Genomic DNA, 21988 nt, shown 5'->3' on the forward strand with positions numbered 1-21988 from the left:
GGTATTGGGAACGGTAAAAAAAAAAAATGTAATTGCCCATCATAAAATCAATTAGGCAATATGTTTCTTAACATTTACTGAGAAGTGTGTGCCAGCAGATAAAGTCTCGATCTTGTCTAGATCACGCTCCCTCTGGTGACAATGCTGGTTTCCTGTTCCCCACAATACGCTGCTCATTTCGAATCACCAGCATTGTTGCAGGAGGGAGCATAAACTGGTTACACTGCGAATGTTTCTGAGTAAAAGTTTATAAAAGGAAAAGTTTACACTCGTTGATTTACCTATGATGTGGGAATAAAATTGAAAGCAATTGGGAATATGTTGGGAAAATTGGTGCGGTAATTGGAAAACCCGGGATGCAGCGAAGGTAGGTATGTTTCTTTGAAACACTGCAGGGTTTTTTTTTTTTTAAACTTTCAAGTTTCGCTACATTTTCTGTTGCTTTTATCCCCCTTTTCACACAGGAGGTTCAATCCCAGCTCAGCTACTGACTCACCATGTGCAAGCCTGAGCAAGTCACTTAACCTCCTTGTGCTCCAAGGAATGCTGTAGTTGCAGTTCCCCTATATGTAAATTTACAGAGCTTGTGGAACTAGTTAGATGAGTTTACTATACAGACACTGGCATTGTCCTGATGATGGGTCTTTGCTTTCACAGTAACAGGAATGGGCTCCCCAACATAGCGGACATGGAGAGGAAACTACGGGAGGCCAAAGCTGAGAAAGAGCGTCTGCTGAGGGCCAGGGTGAGTAATCGCCACTTCATTGCATTTGGACATACATAGGAAGCTTGGTGGTCCAGTGGTTAAAGAAAGGGGCTTGTTACCAGGCGGTTCCAGGTTCAATCCCAGCCACAGAGCAAGTCACTTAACATCCTTGTGCTCTGTCCTTTGGATGAGACATAAAACATACAAGATCCTATTGTAAGATCTGCAGCAGCAAGTGTGATGCATAGTTCCACCCCCCTGGTAAGTGGCTTTGGATAAAAGTGTCTGCTAAATGACCAATTCATAATATGTTTAAATAGTTTCAGTTTGGGTTAATTATGCTAAATGCATGTATTTAATAGTGAATGATATTTACAATGCTATCCAGTTCAATGGTTGGGAGAGGGGAGGGCAGAATATCCCAGAGGTTGAACAATAGGGGGCAGAGTTTTAACTGCTGTGCTGAAAGTTTTATTGCAGGATAACGTGAGACCAGAACATTCAGAAAGGTTTAATCTCACCCCATACAATCCACTTCGCAGAAACAGGAAATGTCTACGAATACTTCAGCCAAACCAGCAACACTTTAGCACCAACTTAAAACACAGGAATTGAAGATGATGTGAAAATGAAACTGTCAGCATTTTTTTTTTTTTAACAGCAGTAAAGTCACTGATCAAGCAACTGTCCTTATTAACCAATAATACATGAGAGATTCGATATAATTTTTTTTTAATTACATCCAAAGCTTAAAATTCAGTAAATCTACACTAAGGTGATGTCAAGAGAAATCTTTGAGCCTGGCAAGAAATTGGTTCTCATTTTATTATCTGAGAAAATATTTCTTACTATGGCAAAAAACTGGCTTTGAAATAGAAAACATATATTTTTTTTGGCCACAGTATATGGAACAAGGCACAAGCTGAAACCTTAGTCTACTTGATTTAGTTTCTTAATAGTTTTACCTTAATTCAAATTGAGCATTTAGTAACAGTGTAACAATGCATTAAATATTACAAATCCATACATTCAGAGAATATTGCACTTTTGTCCTATGAAATGTCCTGTTGTGCAAGAACACAAATGTAACATTATTTTCAACAGGCTTTTGTACCCTTTTGTCACTTGAGGGGGTGACAGTAAAAATCTTTAAAAAAAAAAAAAAAAAATCAATTAAAAGAGCACAGCAAAATGTGCGTCATTATTTTTTTAAAAAAGCTAACAAAAGCTTTGTCTCGATTTCATCAACCACCGAGTTGAAAGCAATACAAATTAAGTTCAGTTTCCATCAGACAGAAGTCTATTTGAATTCCCTCAATCGCAGGTAACATTATGTTGATTCACAGGCAGAAACCAGTCTCTCAAAACTCTCTTTCTGAATGATCCAATGAGCGTCAATGCAAAAGGATTTGAGAAACACCAAACTGGTGAAGAAACATGTAGTTAAAAAGGCTGGCAATTACAGCATCGAGAAAATATCAGGAGGTAGGTGACGAATTTAGAAGTCCTGCTAACACAAAAGAGCGATGCGTCTTTGATGTTGTCTAAAAGTCCTGGACCATAGACTGCAGGTCGGCTGGATAATTGAAATAGATTTACAGACTGCTTGCAAGGTGCAGATGGAAACGTTGCAGGAGTTAAAACTGTCCAATCTCCAGAAACGCCAACCCCAAACCCAGATAGGAGAAGACCTGTCACCACTGCAGATCTTGTGCGCTCCATGTCCAGAGAGATCCATTCAAGATATCCAAGACGATGTGCCTCCAGGTGATGGCCCAGCTCTGTACAGTGGTCCATGGTGTCTGCTGAGCCCCCAGGTTCAGTAGCGACAATGTTCATCTGTTGCCGTGACGATTACATCTATCCAGATCCTCATGGCCTCGGGTGTCGGAGCGACCATGAAGAAGAGGCGATCGTAGGTCTTCACACAGAACGTGAGCTTGGGGTGCGGACTCTGGAACACACACACAAGCAGAGAGTTCATTCAATCTGGTCGTTTTCTACTGCTGTTTGCATTATGTGTATCAAAGTGCAGAGCCGTTCTTTAATTCTAGTTTCTTGCCAGACTTCTGTAACATCAGCTAAAGTGTCTATATAGAAGTAAGAGCCAGCATACCAGCTAGCGATCGGCAACTTTGCATTAAAGTTTACTTTTGTATGGTTGGCAATACACAACTGTGCACTAGGTGGTGCTGGTGCGCAGTAATATTAAAATACACTTTAGCCAACCTAGTACGTCAGGTACTGAAGAACAGACCTTGAAGTAGGTAAAAAATGCATATGGTGTATCCCCTTCGTTCACTGTGTGCAGAATTGTACCATGTTAAAATGTGATCTAGTATCAATTTTATAAAGCAGAATGTTTATTTTTTTTCAAAGTTTTGGCAGGGTGACTTCTCGAACTCACAAAACAGGTTTAAAATTTTCAAAAATGTAAATAAAAATTGTGACCGATGAGTGAGTAAGTATGTATATAATAAAGTAGATTATTATTTTTTTTTTTTAATTTGCTTACTCGTTAAATCAGAGTTAGTATTTGATTTGTGAAATGTAACATACTGCGTCATCTTATACAGGACTTTTAACACACAAAGGCAAACTGCAGACGCACAGGCACGCACGCACATACCTTAGACGCACTGCGGAGGTGATCATAATAAACCTCCTCAATGGCTTGGAAATAGATGACTCCCTTTAGCTTCGTTTCTTCTTTATCTGCGTTTGAAAAATAAAGCAAAAATCTATCAGCTGACGAAAAAAAATGATGACTCAGAATTCTAAAAATTACAACAACGGTTCACTAATCACCGACTCCAATTTCTTTTTTTTTTCTAGAGGAAGAAAAACAAACTGTTGATGTACAAAATGTAGCTAGAAACAGTAAAGTTGCATATAGGGGTCCTTAATATTAACATTCCATCCAAACAAATATCAAATCTCCAACTCCTGTATTGAAATAATACCTGGGATTAAAACAATAAAAAAGTGCCATAAAAATGTCAGTAATGGCACTAACCAATCTCTACCCTGCTAGGATCAGTCACAGATGATTTTTTTCACCCAGACCATTTTAAGGCCCTGGAGAATTAACCATGACTGATTTACCACCTATCTGTGTTGATCCCTTTGTACGAAGTGGCTAAATGCAATCTAGGTAGAATCCCTGGTACTTATCAATCAACCCCTTATACTCCTCTAGTTATAAGCCAGTGAAGTTTAAAGGAGGATATAATGTAATGCAGGTGCTGTGTTTTGTTGATTGAATCTTCCCAAGTTAAATCTCCTCCTTACTTGAGAAATAGGCCAGTCGTTTTTTTTCCCCGTCAAACACGAAGCATCTCTTTTTCCAGGTTTTGATCTTGCCCCCCATCTTGGTGAGGAAGCCCTTGCACTTCCTGTTGCCGACGGTTACCGCGCTGCACGTCTCGACGCTGTGACCGGACGCCTCCAGGTGGGCCCTGAGGTCAAAGGTCGCACTGCTGATGAGGGAGAGGAGGGGCGCCGGGCCAGTCTGTACGAACACGAAGAGCGTGAACCCAAATATCCTGCAACAGTTACCACGCTAAGGTGTTGCACAGTAAATGCCTTGGTATGTCCAAATCATCCCATCTACAAATGCATGCAAAATGACTTATGAGCAATAGATCCTACAAGTGCAGAACAACTGGGGTTGGGATATTCAACTAATCATGATAGAATATCATGCTGCCAAGTTAAAAATAAATGGTTCGCTCTATGTGACAACGTAACCTTTTAACTCTGACAGACCTGCCTGTATAATGATTGACAGAGAATAGGCGTGGCTGGCAGAGTTGAAAGGTCACTGTCACATGATTTGAATGCTGGAATAAGGGAAGCTGTTCAGTCCCTGGCACTTAGGATTCACCAGACAAGCTCAAACCACAGGTAAAGAGAGATTTTGATCAAAAATTAAAACAAGATATTGGAGTGACAGAACCCAGAACTACTCAGAATGATTAGCAAGGGGAATGTAAAAAAAAAAACACACAGTAAATCACATTTGCATCTACAGTAGTTACTATGATTATTCTTTTGATGTCTGAACTGTGTCAAAACTGACATCTAGTGGCTGCAGGACACAATAGCAGGCTGTAGGTGCTATTGTCAAGCCTGGAGAGGGTTTGCTGTAATGGATTGCTACCTCTAGATGGCGCTTTGGTGTAGAAGTGGATGTTGGTTCAACGCACTCCAGCTCTTTTTTCTTGGCTTCCTCTTGGGCTTGTCTTTTGGCTTCCTGGGGGATTATAGGAAGCGTTGCAGAAATAAATGATTGAAATTCAAAACTGGATAATAAGTGTTATCACTAAACGTTCTCCACGCTCGTGATCATGAAAAAGCAGACCATCATGACCTGCACACACAGTACATGAAATAATGCAAGACCCATTCTGATTACTTCATGTGTGGGGTGTTGTATTGTTATCTCGTGCAGCTTGGGCAAGACTACATGATTTCTGTTACAATACGAAACACCCTACACACATCATATTATTATTATTATTATTATTATTATTATTATTATTATTATTATTATTATTAGTATTATTATTATATAAAAATGACAAAAATGAAGATTGTGCCACTATTAAACAAAAAAAGGTTGTTCTTTTCAAACTTTAGTATGTTCTACGCACAGGAGAACGACTGTAGATACTGTAGGATAAAATGTAGTGGAATGTTGACAAATCTGTAACCATGATTGGTTGATTTATAATGATTCTAAATTCTAAAAAGAATCCTAACCGGAATACAGCAGAACTGAATAAGCGATTCTCCAGAATTATATAAAAACAAAGTTGGGAGTGTGGGAGTTTCCACTATATCCTATTTGCCATGAACACAAATAGACAAAAATAGAAATCATCAAAAGTAATCCTCCATTTACTACATACTACAAACTATTATTATTATTATTATTGTCATTTATCAGACGCTTTTATCCTAAGTGACTTAGACACTTGGGGGTGAACTATGCATCACAACTGCTGCTGCAGAGTCACTTGCAATAGGACCTTGTTTGTTTTACATCTCATCTGAAGGACGGAGCACAAGGAGGTTCAGTGACTTGCTCAGGGTCACACACAGCGAGTCAGTGGCTGGGATTGAATTGAGAACCTCCTGGTAACAAGCCCCTTTCTTTAACCACTGGACCACCAAGCTTCCTATGTATGTTCAAATGCAATGGAGTGGCGATTACTCACCCTGGCCCTCAGCAGACGCTCTTTCTCAGCTTTGGCCTCCCGTAGTTTCCTCTCCATGTCCGCTATGTTGGGGAGCCCATTCCCATTACTGTGAAAGCAAAGACCCACCATCAGGACAATGCCTGTGTCTGTATAGTAAACTCATTTAACTAGTTCCACAAGCTCTGTAAATTTACATATAGGGGAACTGCAACTACAGCATTCCTTGGAGCACAAGGAGGTTAAGTGACTTGCTCAGCCTTGCACATGGTGAGTCAGTAGCTGAGCTGGGATTGAACCTCCTGTGTGAAAAGGGGGATAAAAGCAACAGAAAATGTAGCGACCTTGAAAGTGTTACAGAACCCCCCTGCAGTGTTTCAAAAAAACACGCCTACCTTCGCTGTATCCCGGGTTTTCCAATTACCGCACCAATTTTCCCAACATATTCCCAATTGCTTTTAATTTTATTCCCACATCATAGGTAAATCAACGAGTGTAAACTTTCCCTTTTATAAACTTTTACTCAGAAATGTTCGCTAACTAGGCCATAAGCACACACAGGGGAACCAGAACTATAATATTCTCTTTTCCATCTAAAAAACTGAAAATTCAACAAGATAAAAAAGTTAGGTGTTTTTGGAAGTTATCTAAAAGGGCGTTAACCTTTACATGACCCTCCCAGTGCATTTCAGTGCAGGCCCCGTTGCCTCAGTCTGTTGTACCTGAACACCTGTGCGGGTGCCCGGCTGGTCCCGTTGCAGGTGGGACCCCTGTTGCCCTGGTTTGGTTTGGGGGAGGAAGTGTGTTTGGAGCAGGGGGAACTGGGAGTGCCGACTGCTGCGCTGCTAGGAGACCCGTTGACAACATCCACACTCTTTACCTGCTGATCTGCAAGAGAAAACAGATCTGTCTTACTGGATTTACAATGAACAAGCATACAAAAAAAACACACTCCCACTCCAAATACATACAGCAGCATAAATCCCCATATTCTAAATACCCTAACTAGGTTTCAGCTTGATAAGCCATTCCATATATACAAGTAAAATATGTATAGTGCATCAACTGTATCCACGTCTCTAGGGATATGAATTTGGCGCAAGGGATGACACTTGTTGGATAATGTATTGAGAATACTGAATTGCTCCGTGCTCGTCAATTGGAATCTCACTTAGAGCTCGGCTACAGGGATTTCTGTACAAAGACATTCTGTATTGTTAAATGTCTTTCCTCCCATAATCCTCTCTGTTCAGAGTGGCACATGGATGCCACAGCCCCTTTCTTACCCTTATCGTGGACCGAGGCTGGCCTATCAGAGGGCTTGTTCTGCTGGCACCGCCTCTTTGGCAAACCTGACGAGCCGTTCGTACCCCGAGAGGGATTCTGGGAAAAAGGATTACAAAAAAAAGTTAAACATTTGCTGTGCCTGTAACTACAGTTACAATTGCTTCCTGTGCTGAAGGTCAGCCCTGTGTGCTTACCTCAGAGCATGGGAAGGAAGGAGGGAGGGAGGGAGGTGGACACAGGAAGTGTTAAGGTAGCAGGAAGCAGCAGAACACTTTCTAAGTCGATTGCGCGATGCTTGGAAGTGTACGTCTTCCCAAACAAATAAGCTACCAAACTGCTTAAGCACAGTGATAAAAGGGCTTCTGTCATTAATGCCTTTTACAGGGGGAGCAAGTGCTAGAAAACAGCTGGAGATTTTAAAGCTTTAGATGGCGCACTGAAAAACATTTTGCAGAAGCACAGACAATCAACATAAGAGGTAGGAGCTGAACACATTGATGTCTTTGAAAGCCACCAACCTTCGTGGGATTGTGGACAGACAAGCCTGGGATAGATAACATACAGGGAGAAGAGCCCGTCAGGTTATTGAAATCAGACAAGCGTTTCTTATCCTTCAGTAAATGCTGAAAGATATAAAACAGTATATTATAACTCCCACACGGATCTAATCTAGGATACTGTTACCACTGTAAAGCTGTGCTGGTTTGTGGTGCTTGGGGGTATTTGTTAACCCCATTCAAGCCTTTTGCTTGCAGTAGTATTTTTTTTTTTGTTGAAAAGCAACATTAAGGTTGCTCCATTTGTGGTTAATTGTACATAACCAAACGCTTAGTGTTTGAAGGTGGTAAAAGCGTATTGATGTTGCGTCCCAATTTATTTTATTTTTTTTGGCTAACAATATCATTTTAAAGCACGCTGCAAAGTCTTCGCCACCAAAAATAATGAAAGCGATGCAAGATCGATTGGTTTACTTTAGCTAAAAGGTTCAATGACAGAGAACACACAAAGCTGGCCAGTTAAACAAGTTAGAAATTCAATATTAGGACAGTCCCTTTAAGTAGGGTGTTGTTGCTTTAAACATTAGGTGTTATCAGTATACAAAAGCACCAATGTTGTAAACAAAGTGTCTGTATATGGCATGCATACCTCCCTGCTGTGGACAAGAATTAAAGGTCTACAAATACATATAGAACAGCATTAAAAAGTTAACCAAGGCTGTCAAAATTCTTTCCTCTTACTAGCATTACAACATGTTCACAAATCATGTATTATTAATTTAGCAGGCACCTTTATCAACTTACAGGTGTTACAGGGCAGTACAGGGTTACAATGCAAGCTTCATATTTAAATACGGTGTAGTTTTACAGCAAGTGCAACTAATACTACTAAAATGCAATTATGAACTAGGATGCATGCAACCAGTTAAGATTAAAACATGTTATACATACAATTCTTGTTTCTGCTCCTGATATTTTTTGCTTTCCATCTATGCACTGCTTGGTTGTTCATTTACACAGTAATTAGTGAGGGGGTTCGTTTGGTTGCTTACCATGTTGAGTATTTGAAATGTTTCTTTCTTGCCCTGACTCAGTTTTTGCGACTCCTTCTCAGTCTGCTGTCTGATCTCATTCACTTGCTCTTGCAGCCTTAATACTTGTTCCTGGAAACAAACCCAAATCAATGAACCGCCCCCAGGCTCAGTGGATGTGTGGAGCTTACACAACACGTTGTGTGAATGGAATGCACTTCAAATCACAAGACTTCAGACCACAGAGCTCACCACCTGATTTTTTTTTCCATTAAAAAAGGGGAAACTTAAAAATCAGCTGCTTTTGCAGAATCCCTCGCCTGTTCCCTTATTTTTTTTATTTTAACCGGATATGTTTTAAAATACTTCTCTGAAACGTCTTTCAAAACCACAGATTTTTTATCTTTATAGCGAATGGCATGGAATTACTCAGCTGCGTTACACAGAGAGCTGTGCATGGGTGCCCCAGTGCTGGCTGCCCAGCGTACCTTCCTTTGGTTGACGCGGTGCTGCTGCCCTGAGATATCCATCAAGGCCTGCCTCTGCATCGCCTCCCTCGCCTCCTCATGAGCGCTCTCCCTCTCCAGCTGCTGGAACTCCAGGTCCTCAAAGGACTTGAGCGCTGTTTCCATAGCGTCAGAGTCCTGAGAGAGAGACAGAGAGAGAGAGAGAGAGAGAGGGGGGGGGGGGGACAGCGAGCGAGAGGGGGAGGGAGAGAGCGAGAGAGAGAGAGAGAGAGAGGGGGAGGGGGAGAGAGCAAGAGCGAGAGAGAGGGGGAGGGAGAGAAAGCAAGAGCGAGAGAGAGGGGGAGGGAGAGAAAGCAAGAGCGAGAGAGAGGGGGAGGGAGAGAAAGCAAGAGCGAGAGAGAGGGGGAGGGAGAGAAAGCAAGAGAGAGAGAGGGAGGTAGGGAGTTACAACAGGAATACACACTCACTCCAGGATTGCTACAGTTAACTAAACTAAACAAAACCAACATAGCGATCCCTGTACAGTGTGTGAAGATCAGATAAGGACACAGCCATATGTTAAGGTTAGTATACAATATGTATTACGATATGCAGGCCACAATGCATATTATGGTTCTGTTGGGTAAATTCTCCGTATGGTGTATAAAGCTACGACTAGAAATCAGATTTTATCATTGTTCAAGAACCATTTGCTGAACTATAAGTAGTTAAATAGTGCAATAGGTCACGGATTCATGAATCACAGAAGATATCTTGTTAAAAAAATATCACAATTCATACATGCTGTGGCAGTCTAATAAATCCAAATAAATATGAAACTGCGTGTCATAAAGATAGCACCCTTTTAATAACGCAAAATACTGGTAATGGAAATAAAGATTACTGTATATAGAAATTAATGTAGGATAGAGCAGACATGTGAAATTCAAAATACAGCAATACGAATACCTAACAGCAGTTAATTCTTCCCCTTGACTTAGAAACATCTTAAGCCGCGGGACCACAAAGCCACTTTTTCAGGAAGAGTGGCTAAAAACCTGGTTCCAGGCGGCCTGGTTTGATGCAATTTTGCTGTCTCAAACCCCAAGTCTTCCCTGGTGTGCCATGCAGTCTCCTGAAAGTTCCAAGCCCCAAAGTGACTGTGCTCCCTTTAGAAAGGGCGAGAGCGCGCAGCATGGAGACGGGAGGTGGAAGGTACAGCGATGACGCTCTCCTCACAGCTTCTTCCTACCTCGTGCAGTCTGCGACGCAGCTGCTCTCTCTGGGACTCTGGCTGCGTTTCCAGGCGTTTACGAGACTCTGAGCAACGTATCTGCAGCTCTTCCAGCTTCTCCCTCTCCTCCCCCAGTTTAGCCTTCTCCTGCAACACAGTAAGAAACCGGTCAGGCCAAGCAGACCAACAGAGAATGCCTTTAGTGGAGTACAACACCATTCTTTTTTTAAAAAATAAAAATGTGATTGCGAGATACGGCAGTATCTAAAAATCCAGAATTATTATTATTAATTTATTTAGCAGACGCCTTTATCCAAGGCGACTTACAGAGACTAGGGTGTGTGAACTCTGCATCAGCTGCAGAGTCACTTACAATTACATCTCACCCGAAAGACGGAGCACAAGTGACTTGCTCAGGGTCACACAATGAGTCAGTGGCTGAGGTGGGATTTGAACCGGGGACCTCCTGGTTACAAGCCCGTTTCTTTAACCACTGGACCACATAGCACCCCCCTCACAACAGTATCATGCAGCACAAAATGATCCATAATCTACAAACGCTCAATTCTAAAGGTACAACTACTAAAAGCAACAAATGACCTACTTCAGTGCCATTGCAGTTTAATCACTTGATAACCAAACTGTACAACAAAGGCGGCACTTTAACTAAAGTTTGTCTACTAGAGTTAGTTTCTTATAGTTTGATCATCAGATTGAAAAAACACAATACAAACATTATCTTTACAAAAACAACAAGGGAATTGCAAGCAAGTTATTAGGATAAGGAAAACACGTCTTTTTTTTTTTTTTTACGCATTTAAATGTATCGGATTTCTGTAAAGCGGTACTGGGGTTTCCAACCAGTAAATCTGGGTTCCAATTCCCCAGTTCTAACACCATCTCCAAGCTAGAATTTTCAGCAGGGTACATTTCAATAGATGGTGTGAATGGTGGTTGGCTGCACGCTGTACCTTCTCTCTCTCCGACTGGTATTTCTGCTCCATGTCTTGGAGTCTCTTCTGCAGCATGTCCAGCAGCTCTGTCTCCTTGTCCAGCTCCGCTTTCTCCATCTGCATCTCTCCTTCTAGCAAGGCCACTTCCATCTCCATCTGCACCACACCACAAACAAGTTACCCCCGCCGTCAGCCAGGCTGCTCGTGTAATTGAGAAGGAGCATGATGGGTTGCTGATACAGTGTTGGTGTCAACAGTATTTTGCACCTCACTGAGAAATAGCTCTGATTAAAAATAGAGTTGTACAGGAAGATGTGTGTTTTTTTCTCGCTCTAAGGATCTCAGAAAAAAAGATAGACAGCATTAAGGTAAGTAACTGGTTACAGATGTAACCGCCCCAAACTACAAAAATATAAACCGATATACAGCACAGTGCTACTTTCTTTTACCTACTCCTACTGCATGAAGCTGACCTTTAGAACAGAAAGTGATAAGGCAATGCTCAAACTTTAGAACGCCTTGTCAAGCAGTCCTCCTTTTAATCTTGCTGCTAATTTACTTGCAACATGTATTAGAAACATGGATCAGGGGGAGGACGGCAATTCTTAGAAGCAATAGGCATTTGTTTCCACTATTTAATGCAGACGAATCACAGCACAGCAATAACACGCTACATAATGGCCTAAAGCACTATTTTTAGCCTAATTTCCGCGGCTGAAGTAATGAGCCTCAACTCAAACAGTTTAGCAAATAAAAACCCAATCAACGTGCTTAACAGTGAAGTGTGACTTAAAAAAAAAAAAAAAAAAAAAACAATGTTGTCCTTCAGTTGTACTTAAATAAACATTTGTTTACAATTTTCAATGCTGGGCAGGTTACAAAGAGAGGAGAGGCATTTGATTAAGGCTGAACAAGATCATTTAACACTAGCATATGTAGGGAAATGGAATCAGGAAGGTGATGTGGTGTGTCTTTCACCCCAGGAGTTCTGGGAATGAGATTGGAATTGATTTAAAATATGGAATTGGAAAAAACTGATTTAACCTCAACCCTGTTTATGAATACCAGGAGATTAAGGGCTGTTTTCTATGACAGCAGGGCAGAGGAGCATTGCATGAAACATGGCCACACGCTATACCTCCACCTGAAGCTCTTCCTGCTGCTGGCCTAGGTCTGCGAATCGCTGTTCCAGCTTGGTGACCAGGGTCAGGACCTGTAGATGTCCTGTATCCTGCCTGCTTGCATTGCGCAGGTCCTCTGGTGCTCTCGCTGTCTGCGGAAGGCAAGCAGTAGGGAGTTAGTGCTAATGAGCAATGGTTTTACGTGAATACTTGAGATTTGTTTAAATGCATGGTTGTCACCCCTGATACCTGCATGGATGATGGGGGGTCATTCCTAATTAAAGTGATCAGGATCTGAGTTCATATTACACAGTGTATTTCTGGTATCAAAGCTTGATCAATGCTCTTTTGCAATGCCCCACACCTCACCTGGTTCTGTGCACTCTCTGTACTGCTTGTTTCCTCGTTGTCCGTCTCATCTCCGGAACTGGAATTTGAAGAGAAACTGCTGGAAGAACTGGAGCTGGAACTGGGACTGGAACGGAAGGTCCCCTCCACTGCGTTCTTCTTCAGATCCTGATGCCCAGACACGCCCACCGCCTTCACTCCTTGATTCTGATTGGTCGATGTGTGCAAAGGGCTGAGCACTGATTGGGTCGGCATTGTTTCCATGTTCTGTACGTCCATCACTCAGAGCAGCATGCTCAAGAGTCCCTCCGGATGGCACTGTTGAGCTGGGAAACGTCTGTGACTCTAACCCTCCTGTAAGGACAAAGAACATTTTAAACATTTAAAACAGAACATAAACCCCCCAATACTGCCATAAATTAAAAAAAAAAAGATGGGTATCATGTAAAAATAAATCTGAGTGCTGGATCAAATATTTGAAATAAAACACTGCTTACATTCAGTGAAAGAAATGTCCATGTTCATATTCGGTCATATGACAGAATTTATATTGTATCAAAAAGACTACTTTTTGTACTGTATTGTAATGGGTTGTAAAAGCAAGTAGAGAAACTGTCTAAATCAGGAGAAACTAATGAAGCTGTGTCTGTCTTGCTTTTTAGTAATAATTTTGTTTTTTTGTACTAACTTACAGCATTCTGTTTGGGGCAAAACCCACAGCGACTGAATCAATTTGTTTTAACCTTAAAATAGTCAAAGGAATGAATATATATATATATATATATATATATATATATATATTATATTATATATATATATATATATATATACACACACACACATACACACACACACACACACACATTTATTTATTGTGGAAGCCTATTACAAGGGCAGTTCAGTCGTGATATTCTTAACTGGAATTACCAAAAAATATACTGTATGTAAAATAAATAAATAAATAAATAAATAAAATAATCCTGCTGATTCTCTTTGTCACCAGAAGGGTGCAGAATTGCCAAAGTGTTGTGCAGCATTGTTATCAAGAAAGAATAGAAACAAAGAGATACTGCCACAAAAAGTGTGAATTCATTACCAAAGAAACTCTACCTAAAACTACACAGAAATTGCTTTCATGGAAAGTTGGAGTGGTGTAATATTTGCCAACTATTGAAGAGGAAAAGCTCTTATATCTAGCAATAATGTATTTTAATTACAGACCAACTAGATTGCACTTAATATCAAAAAATGATCTTAAATCCAGTTGTACCTACTCTCTCATTATTATATAGACACACACACGCACACTACTACTCACCTGGCTTAAAATGTACACTAGCCTTCCTTCAAGTCCTGGGTTTCAGAACTCCCCATGTTAAGGAATATTACTGAAATAACCAGGTGCCTGGTAAATCTGCTCAGAATTGTTCATATGTATCAAAAGCATGAATAAATCAAACCAGTCTGCAGATTTAACAATAGCTTCTTGCAACTATAAGGGAAGAACCATTTATTTAACCCTTAAACTCCTGGCTCTTGTATTAATACTTAATTGAATGTTTTTCAATCTCTGTGAAACTATTATATTCAAAAAGTCAAAATGCTGACATCTTTAAAACACAAGCAGGAACTGTACTGGTCCGTGTTTGGTCTACTATTTGCACGCTGATCCTCTTCCCCCTGCCCTTGCTTTGCCTTGCAAATGCAGAAGCTAACGGCTGCCTGTTTCTGCGTAATGCGACTAAAAGTAACTGATTCTGATTGAGATAAGGGAGAAAATAAAAACAGAACTGAAAGTAGAACTGCAAACCAAAAAATAATGTAAAAAATTCCCTAGGAAATTCCCAAAAATCCCATAAAAAAGGGTAAGAGAAACCAATTCAAATAACATTTGAGATGACCAACTCTTAAAACTACAGTATTTAGTTTTTTGGATAGTATATTTTCTATGGGGCACCCACGCTCCCTGCCTAGAACATCTCACACAACTACCGTTTCATCTGCAAGAAACAAAACTGAGCATTGTGTCGACTGCTTGGGATACGCGTACCCTGATAAATATCACATTTTATTAAACATAACCCCAAGTCTCCTGCCAATCCTGTAATATTATAGGAAAGTTAGGCGTAACCCCACCCATCTCCTTCCCACAATCTTCCAGTAAGTGCAAGACAGTTAAAAAAAACTCCCCACACAAAAAAGATTCCAGCTGTCTGTCAGCAAGAAAAAGGCGATCTGAAAACAGAGAAAAGAGAACTGGCAGCTCAAGTCTGCTGGTGTTGTTTTGAGTTTGGGGTTTTATTTTATTGTTTGTTGCGACATGTTCAGATGCATTTCCCAACAGTGCAATTCCAGTCTCCTAAGCACAGAGAAGCCACTCAACCAGATACAGACATTCTCCTAATAAGCAAACCTCTGATGTGAAAATGTTTGTACAGAGCAGGTATTGCGCAAGCACACACACACACACACACACAGCGGGCTAAAAAAAAAACATATAAAAAGGGGTCTAGGCAGAACACAATTTCAATTCACTTGCCATTCATCCATTTCAATGGGAGGCCTCAGTTTGACCTTGTTTCCATTGCACAAACAGGCTGGACAGGTGCCAAGCTGGCCTGGTCTGGTGACAATTCCACTGCTGGGATATTGACCGGGCTTGGGTGGGGTAGAGAAAATGACGTCATGTGTACAGTAAACAGAGCGCTACACATCAAAGTGAAGCATGTTATTAAACTATATCAGTCGGTATCTTATCAACAGATCTGTGAAGTGACGATAGGTACACGGTCACAGTTTATTTTTTTCTTCTTAATGAACCATTGCAACAAATTAGGATTTCAACAAGTTATATCTACAATGACATATTAGTAGTGCAATAGTGCAAGGATAGTGCATCAGCTGAGGATCCAGTAACATGGTGCTGAGGTCAGGCGAGTCCAGTGCAGAGCAGGAGGGGCGGATCAAGAGATCGATAAGTGCAATCTAAACTCAAACTCCTTTTAGGTCTTCCTTAACACATTCCTAGAAAGATTCTGTTCCCTCAACCCCATCTTCATAGCTCAAACCTTTCAGCCCTTGGATCAGTCTAGCTTGGAATCAACGTCATGCAGAGAGCAGAACTGAATGGTCTCACCCCCGTCACCATACTCCTCATAACCTCCCTTGATACGGATTTCTTTAAAAAAAGAGAGTTGTATATAAATGTGACTTGGCCTCAGGGTATTTACTGGTTCTGCCAAGAAATAACACAAAGAAAAACAGCCGCAGGCAATTTTCCACTGCAGTTACACAGCACAGATGGATGGCAATGCCGTTTACCAGATGCTAGCGATAGACTTCCAGTGTAGTCAACGACACGTGGAAATTGCAACCAGAAGAGGTGTGCCGGACTAACAGACTAGCCTTTCACCTGAAGAAGTCACAAACCAGTTTTGCATTTTAACAGCCTACCTAGAAGGTCCTATTTTTTCTCCTTGTTCCACAAAACAAAAGCACAGTAGCATGGTTTAAAACCAAGGCTAGCTCTTTGTCCCCCAGTTCTGAATTTCAATTAAGTACATCATTAAAATGAGCAGGAGCCAGGATGCTTGATGTTTTTAAACCGCAGATGAAATGGGAGACATACAGACGGACGGAGACAGACAGACACCCACCTTTATCCCCAAGACATTCTCAAGAACTTCCGCTAAATAATGTTTATACCAAGTTTCACGACAACTGGATAAGTCGCTATTACGAAGGTGCGAAAATATAACTATTAGAACTTTAAAAGAAAAAGGGGGAGACGGACTAGTTCTGATATTCTTAATGTTAACCAGGGTTTTAGAAACAACACCTTGTATATTACCTTGGTAAGTGCTGCTTTTAAGGGAGTGATAATGTTGCTAGTGCTAGTGCTAATAATGAGAACATTTGCTTTTTATCTTACAGTTAAAACAACAAGATTGCTATCTTCACAGTGCATAAGTGCAATTAACACGGACCGGCTGTTTGATCAAGTTTAAGTACTGCTCAATATCCAATCCTTGATTTCTGGAGCAGTTAATAGTTAACTCCCTGCACGGCCTTGCGTTCTAATTTTGGGTCAGCCTGCCGCACGCACTAGCAATGACTGCTGAAGGTGAACCCAAGTAATACAGGGCTATTGGCTAAGTTTAGTAACTCTCTCTTTAATCAATGCTGGACACAGTAGACCTATCAAAATATTATATTACGAGGTCAGATATGAAATCCTGTCTCTAGTGGACATTACTGTAATGCATATTACAGAACCACCACATACACCCTTGTCTTTTCTAGAAACTTAAAACTAGATATATTATTAAATCTATGTATTTATTTATTTATTTATTTGACAGATGCCTTTATCCAAAGCGACTTACAGGTGTTACAGGGCAGTACAGGGTTACAATGCAAGATTAATATTTAAATACAGTATAGTTTACAGTAATACTACTAAAATACAATATGAAATAGGATGCAGCAAGTCACGACAATCTACAATGACACATTAGTAGTGCAAGGACAGTGCACCAGCTGAGGATCTAGTAACACGGTGCGCAAGTTTGGTGAGTCCAGTGCACAGCAGTCAATTTTCCATGTTTAACACTGCAACCCGTGTGAGAAACGTTCACCCTCACTGCCAAGCGTTCATTCCTTATTTGGCAGTCTGTGCGAGCTTCTTCTGGAAGGGCTGCTAAATATAGCTGATCGGAGATGGGAATGCAAATAGTTTTGAATTCACTGAGAAAGTGGCACAAAGACTGGGAGCACAGCGCAAGAGATTTAAACTGTATGGCCTTTGCCCCGCTTGGCATCGGCACGCTTGACTCTGGGGAGTCTGAACTAGGGCGTCTGCCGGAACGTTTTGGTTCGCTTCAATTTCTTGGATTTTGAATTTAGTGCTCACAAAAGATGAGGGGATAACGCCACTGACTGCAGGCAGGCACCCCTGAGCTTCCCTTTAGCAAGAAGCTGCCATTCACTCTTAAGCGATCAATTATATCAAATTGTTTGGGGTTTGTGATGTGTGAGGCACTGTTTTTATATACTGCTCCTTAACTCTGTGCAGAAGCTTGAGCTGTGAGTGACCACACCAACTCATTACATGTAATACAGTCCACTTTGAATCAGTCATTTAGTAGACGCTTTTATCCAAAGGGACTTACAGAGACTAGGTGGCGAACAATGCTTGCAGAGTCACTTATAATAGGATCTTGGTTTTATTCAGCTGGTGTTAAACCCTCAATTGGAGTTTCGAAATGTTTTTTCAAATGTGACTATGTGGGGGATCCAAAGCCTTTGAAAAGGGAGGTTAGACCATCGCATTTAGTCTAGTTGAACACAGTATCTCTCTCGATTTTGGTCTGTTTCCCGGTACACTGCAGACTGTATTTAATTGAGCTCTTAACCCCATTACAACATCAATTTCCAGTTGGGATCAAGTAGTTGTTAGGGGCTGTATATGAAGAAACTGAAAATGTGTGTGTGTGTGTGTGTGTGTGTGTGTGTGTGTGTGTGTGGACGGACCAAGTCAGAACAAAAACAGTTAACCAGGGGAGTAGAATTCAGGTAAGATAAATATGATTCAACCACTTCAGGTACACTTACATGTGAGAGCGACTCAAGTATAACGAGGATTAAACTGACCATTCGGATGACCAGATCTCACCGGTCAGTAAATATGAAACCCTGTTGTTTCGTGCATCTCATCGCAAAAATATGAAAGTTAGCGTTATTTTTTTTTACTTCTGTGGCACATAGGTCCCTTGTACCTTAAAGGGTTAAAAACAAAATCCTGCTACTGGTGAGACGACTGATGATGAGGTGTTGGGTAATGGAAATGAATGGATTGTGACAGATTGCAGGTTACACCTGCCGACTCCACCTATGATCTGGGTTAAAAAACAATTCTGGAGACAAACCCATTTTAACAAGGTGTGCAAAATAAAGATCACCCAGTAATTACTCTGGTAATAGTGATGGTACCTAAACTTGAAGCTGACTATAAGGGTGTGCTAGCCTCTTATTCCTTTTATCTCTGGATTTGAATCTGGTGTGGAGTTTGACGTCCCAACCTAACCCCTATTGAAGATGAGAGTAATATACATCACATACAAAAAACGCCACTGCACTGCGTGTGATGGTACCATGGCATCATGAGCACTTACTGTTACAGAGCTATCAGCATTGTTCACAAGACACCTTTCCTGTAGGCCCTGCTTGTGTTGTTAGCATTTTAAACAACGGGTTACTGTATATTACAAAAAGTGTGATGTGCCGCTACCAGCAGGAACGTTTTGTCAAGTAGACAACACGTTTCGACAAAACGTATTTTGAATTGGTTTAAAAGTATTAGCTAATACACGGTAGTATAGGTGCCTGCAAAAACAGATAAAAGTCTTGTTTTGCCTGCATTGCCTCAACAGGTTTGGTTCATGCGGGTCGTTATCGTTCCCACGGTTGAACTGTAGTTGAAAATAAGCCAGCTCTGCTCGAGCAAAAATTCTTAACTTTATATTGTTAAGAAGTATAGCACCGTTGTGTGCGTGCGTGTGTGTGTATATTTTATATATATATATATATATATATATATATATATATATATATATATATATATATATATATATATATAGAGAGAGAGAGAGAGAGAGAGAGAGAGAGAGAGAGAGAGAGAGAGAGAGAGAGAGAGAGAGAGAGAGAGAGAGAGAGAGAGAGAGAGAGAGAGAGAGAGTCTTTTGTATTTACGTATATTACTACAATAATAATAATTACAATAATAGTAATAATGTTGTAAAAGTAAGGCATGCGTTTGTTTGCTTATTATTAACTTTGGGAGAATGGTTTGAACTTACAAAACATGCGCATTTATTAAAATACAAAAATTAGAATTGCTTACTTGCAGTTATGTGGACTTCAAGTCGTAGTATAGTTCCTGGTTTTGCTAAGGTCGGAGTCCTTTCTGAACAAAAATATTTACCTCAGTCAAGGTGAGCGCCGGCTGACCGAATCAGCGTCGTTTACAGTTGCACACGTATACCTGTTTGCTTGCAAATTGTCTTTAAAATATATATACATATATAAGTTAAGGTCCCATGGTCGAAATTAAAAGCGTAAGCGTTGCTTCACCTATTAGAAAAGAGACTCAGGTTTCATTTAGGCTTCGCGTTGTTTCGCCGCGTCACTTTTTTTTTTTCTTTTCTCAGAACATTTCACAACACGCACAAACTTCAGTTCTTCAGAGCGAAGCAGGTGCATTAGTCTTTTGTAATAGGGGTGTGTGGGGCGGGTCCAGTTTGGAAAAATAAAGATCAAAAACGCAGCGAGGAGAGCAAGCTCGTACTAGCATAATAACAAACCTTGTGGTAATCGCAGGCAAACGAGCACTGCTCTAAAAAAAATTAAAATAATCGTCGTGTTCCGTTCTCTGAAACCCATGGGCCACACTATATAAATCCGCTTCCTTCCTGTGCTGTGTATGCAGACCCTTACTTACTATCCCCAAAGCGTTCTAGGCTGTGAGTACTTGAGGGTTCGGGTAGGAATATGCAGCACAGGAAATAAATTTATAGTGTGGTGACATGATAACTTACAGAAAAAAAAGATACAATGAAAAAAAAAAAAAAAGTGTTTTATTTTTTTTTTCAATTTTATTTCTCTAAGTCTGCCTTTACCTGGCTTTGAACTTGTCTGGAAAATCCTAGGTGCCAGGACTAAACAGCCTTCCTAGTCCCCATTCAAATTTTTTGACGTTTCATCTCAGCTTAATCTACTCACCCTGCCTATAAATACAGGTAGAGTAGGTGACATACTGTCAATAAAAAACAAGATATTTAAATGCCATTTGAAGCTACTTAGCCCCTTATTCATACTACGTGTGTTTAAATATAGTACCCTTATTGATATGAAATGAATGACTGTGTTAATAAGACAAGCTGGACTATATTTCCTGTGCTTGTTGGCTCACACTTTGTTTCCTATCTCTGTGTAACAGTTTGCAGTGGTGCTAGGACTCTGGCAGTACTATCACCAGCAGTAAGCAGGGGTGTGTGTGGAAACACTGATAGCAACAGGCTCGCAGGAGATAACCACACTTATATATATAGGACACTTGTCAAGATACAGTCTCACGACTGAAGAAAAAAACACCCCCATACTGTACAGAAAACATACCAGCTGTCAAACCTGGCTTCAAGTGGTGGGAACTAACGCAATCATATCATAAATGTAACCTTTCATATTCACTATATGGGTTTCAAATGTGCAGTTTTGAAAGAAACACATGCTATAGCTATATATATATATATATATATATATATATATATATATATATATATATATATATATATAAAACAAGACAGCTGGTACTTCACGAGGTTAATGGAGGTTTGCATGCATTTCCTTTGAGGAAGTTACACTGCGCCTTCCACTCCTGTGTTACCTTTACGAGACCATACTGTGTTACAGGTAATAGGACCCCACATAGCTTCCTATAGGGCATCGACAGCAACACGCACTGTTTCCTGTACACACAGGAAGTGGCATTTTAGATAGAACAGAGGGGGCATTACCCGATCCAGTATGGAAAACCAATTAAACATTTGCGGGAAATCTATAAAGGACTTATGAGTAAGTTTATATATATATATATATATATATATATATATATATATATATATATATATATATATATATATATATATATATATATAAGCGAATGTTGCTTATGGTAATAGAAGTTTTTGTGTGTGTGTTTCTGGTTGCTCCTTTAAGACACCTTACTCATAATTAGAGAAAATTGAAGCTTTTGATTCCATTGTGCTTGAAGCTTTTTCTACAGAAGTACTAGGGTGTGGTCTCATAAATCGTTTCATATTATTTAATGGGATGACAGCAGCAGTAGGCGCTGCAGCTGAAATAGGGAAACACAGTTACCGATGAGGTCTGACACGGCAGGTCTCCCAAACTCGGATTGGGCTTTCAAATTGTGTTGCCACAATTAAGTAAAATGTGTCATCATCATTAACTGGGATTAAGCCAACAGAGATTTCTTTGTATTAGTAATGAATCACCGCATGTCCTGTAAGGTATGGGGTGTGTAACATTTGGTAACAGGAAGACACCCTTAGACATGAGCTGGATATTTGAACGAGTTGTCTCCT

The 21988-nt window shown here is 40.4% G+C and overlaps 1 protein-coding gene and 1 long non-coding RNA gene across 6 annotated transcripts; one reads left to right on the plus strand and one right to left on the minus strand.

The window, feature by feature from the left end:
- The first annotated feature begins 127 nt into the window (after positions 1-127).
- On the plus strand, positions 128-4194 carry LOC117964796 (uncharacterized). Its single transcript, XR_004661223.2, has 3 exons — positions 128-367; positions 658-745; positions 4057-4194. It is a non-coding gene; the product is annotated as an uncharacterized LOC117964796 (long non-coding RNA).
- Positions 1108-20352, minus strand: LOC117433621 (pleckstrin homology-like domain family B member 3). 5 transcript variants are annotated; one of them, XM_059010716.1, is made up of 15 exons: positions 20186-20352; positions 12846-13178; positions 12494-12628; positions 11374-11511; positions 10421-10549; positions 9211-9366; positions 8744-8854; positions 7713-7817; positions 7194-7290; positions 6630-6795; positions 5929-6016; positions 4869-4961; positions 3998-4217; positions 3336-3421; positions 1108-2660 (listed from the first exon to the last, which is right to left on the minus strand). In XM_059010716.1, the coding sequence occupies exons 2-15, from the start codon at positions 13101-13103 to the stop codon at positions 2526-2528; spliced, it is 1917 nt and encodes a 638-aa protein (XP_058866699.1). In that variant the 5' UTR covers positions 13104-13178; positions 20186-20352; the 3' UTR covers positions 1108-2525. The 5 variants fall into 5 exon arrangements, with proteins under 5 accessions (XP_058866699.1, XP_058866698.1, XP_034765343.2 ...); XM_059010715.1 differs by having other exon boundaries at positions 19956-20352; XM_034909452.2 differs by having other exon boundaries at positions 19807-20352.
- Positions 20353-21988: the final 1636 nt, after the last annotated feature.

Source organism: Acipenser ruthenus, chromosome 41 (assembly GCF_902713425.1).
Source record: "Acipenser ruthenus chromosome 41, fAciRut3.2 maternal haplotype, whole genome shotgun sequence".
Classification (NCBI taxonomy): domain Eukaryota; kingdom Metazoa; phylum Chordata; class Actinopteri; order Acipenseriformes; family Acipenseridae; genus Acipenser; species Acipenser ruthenus.

Bases quoted from the DNA above. Each gene is read 5' to 3' on its own strand.
- LOC117433621 (XM_059010716.1), bottom strand. From the start codon at position 13,103: ATGGACGTACAGAACATGGAAACAATGCCGACCCAATCAGTGCTCAGC. The intron at 6,017-6,629 runs GTACAACAGACT...TTGCTTTCACAG, and splicing joins GCACCCGCACAGGTGTTCAG to TAATGGGAATGGGCTCCCCA. The intron at 4,962-5,928 runs GTGAGTAATCGC...ATAATCCCCCAG, and splicing joins AGCGTCTGCTGAGGGCCAGG to GAAGCCAAAAGACAAGCCCA.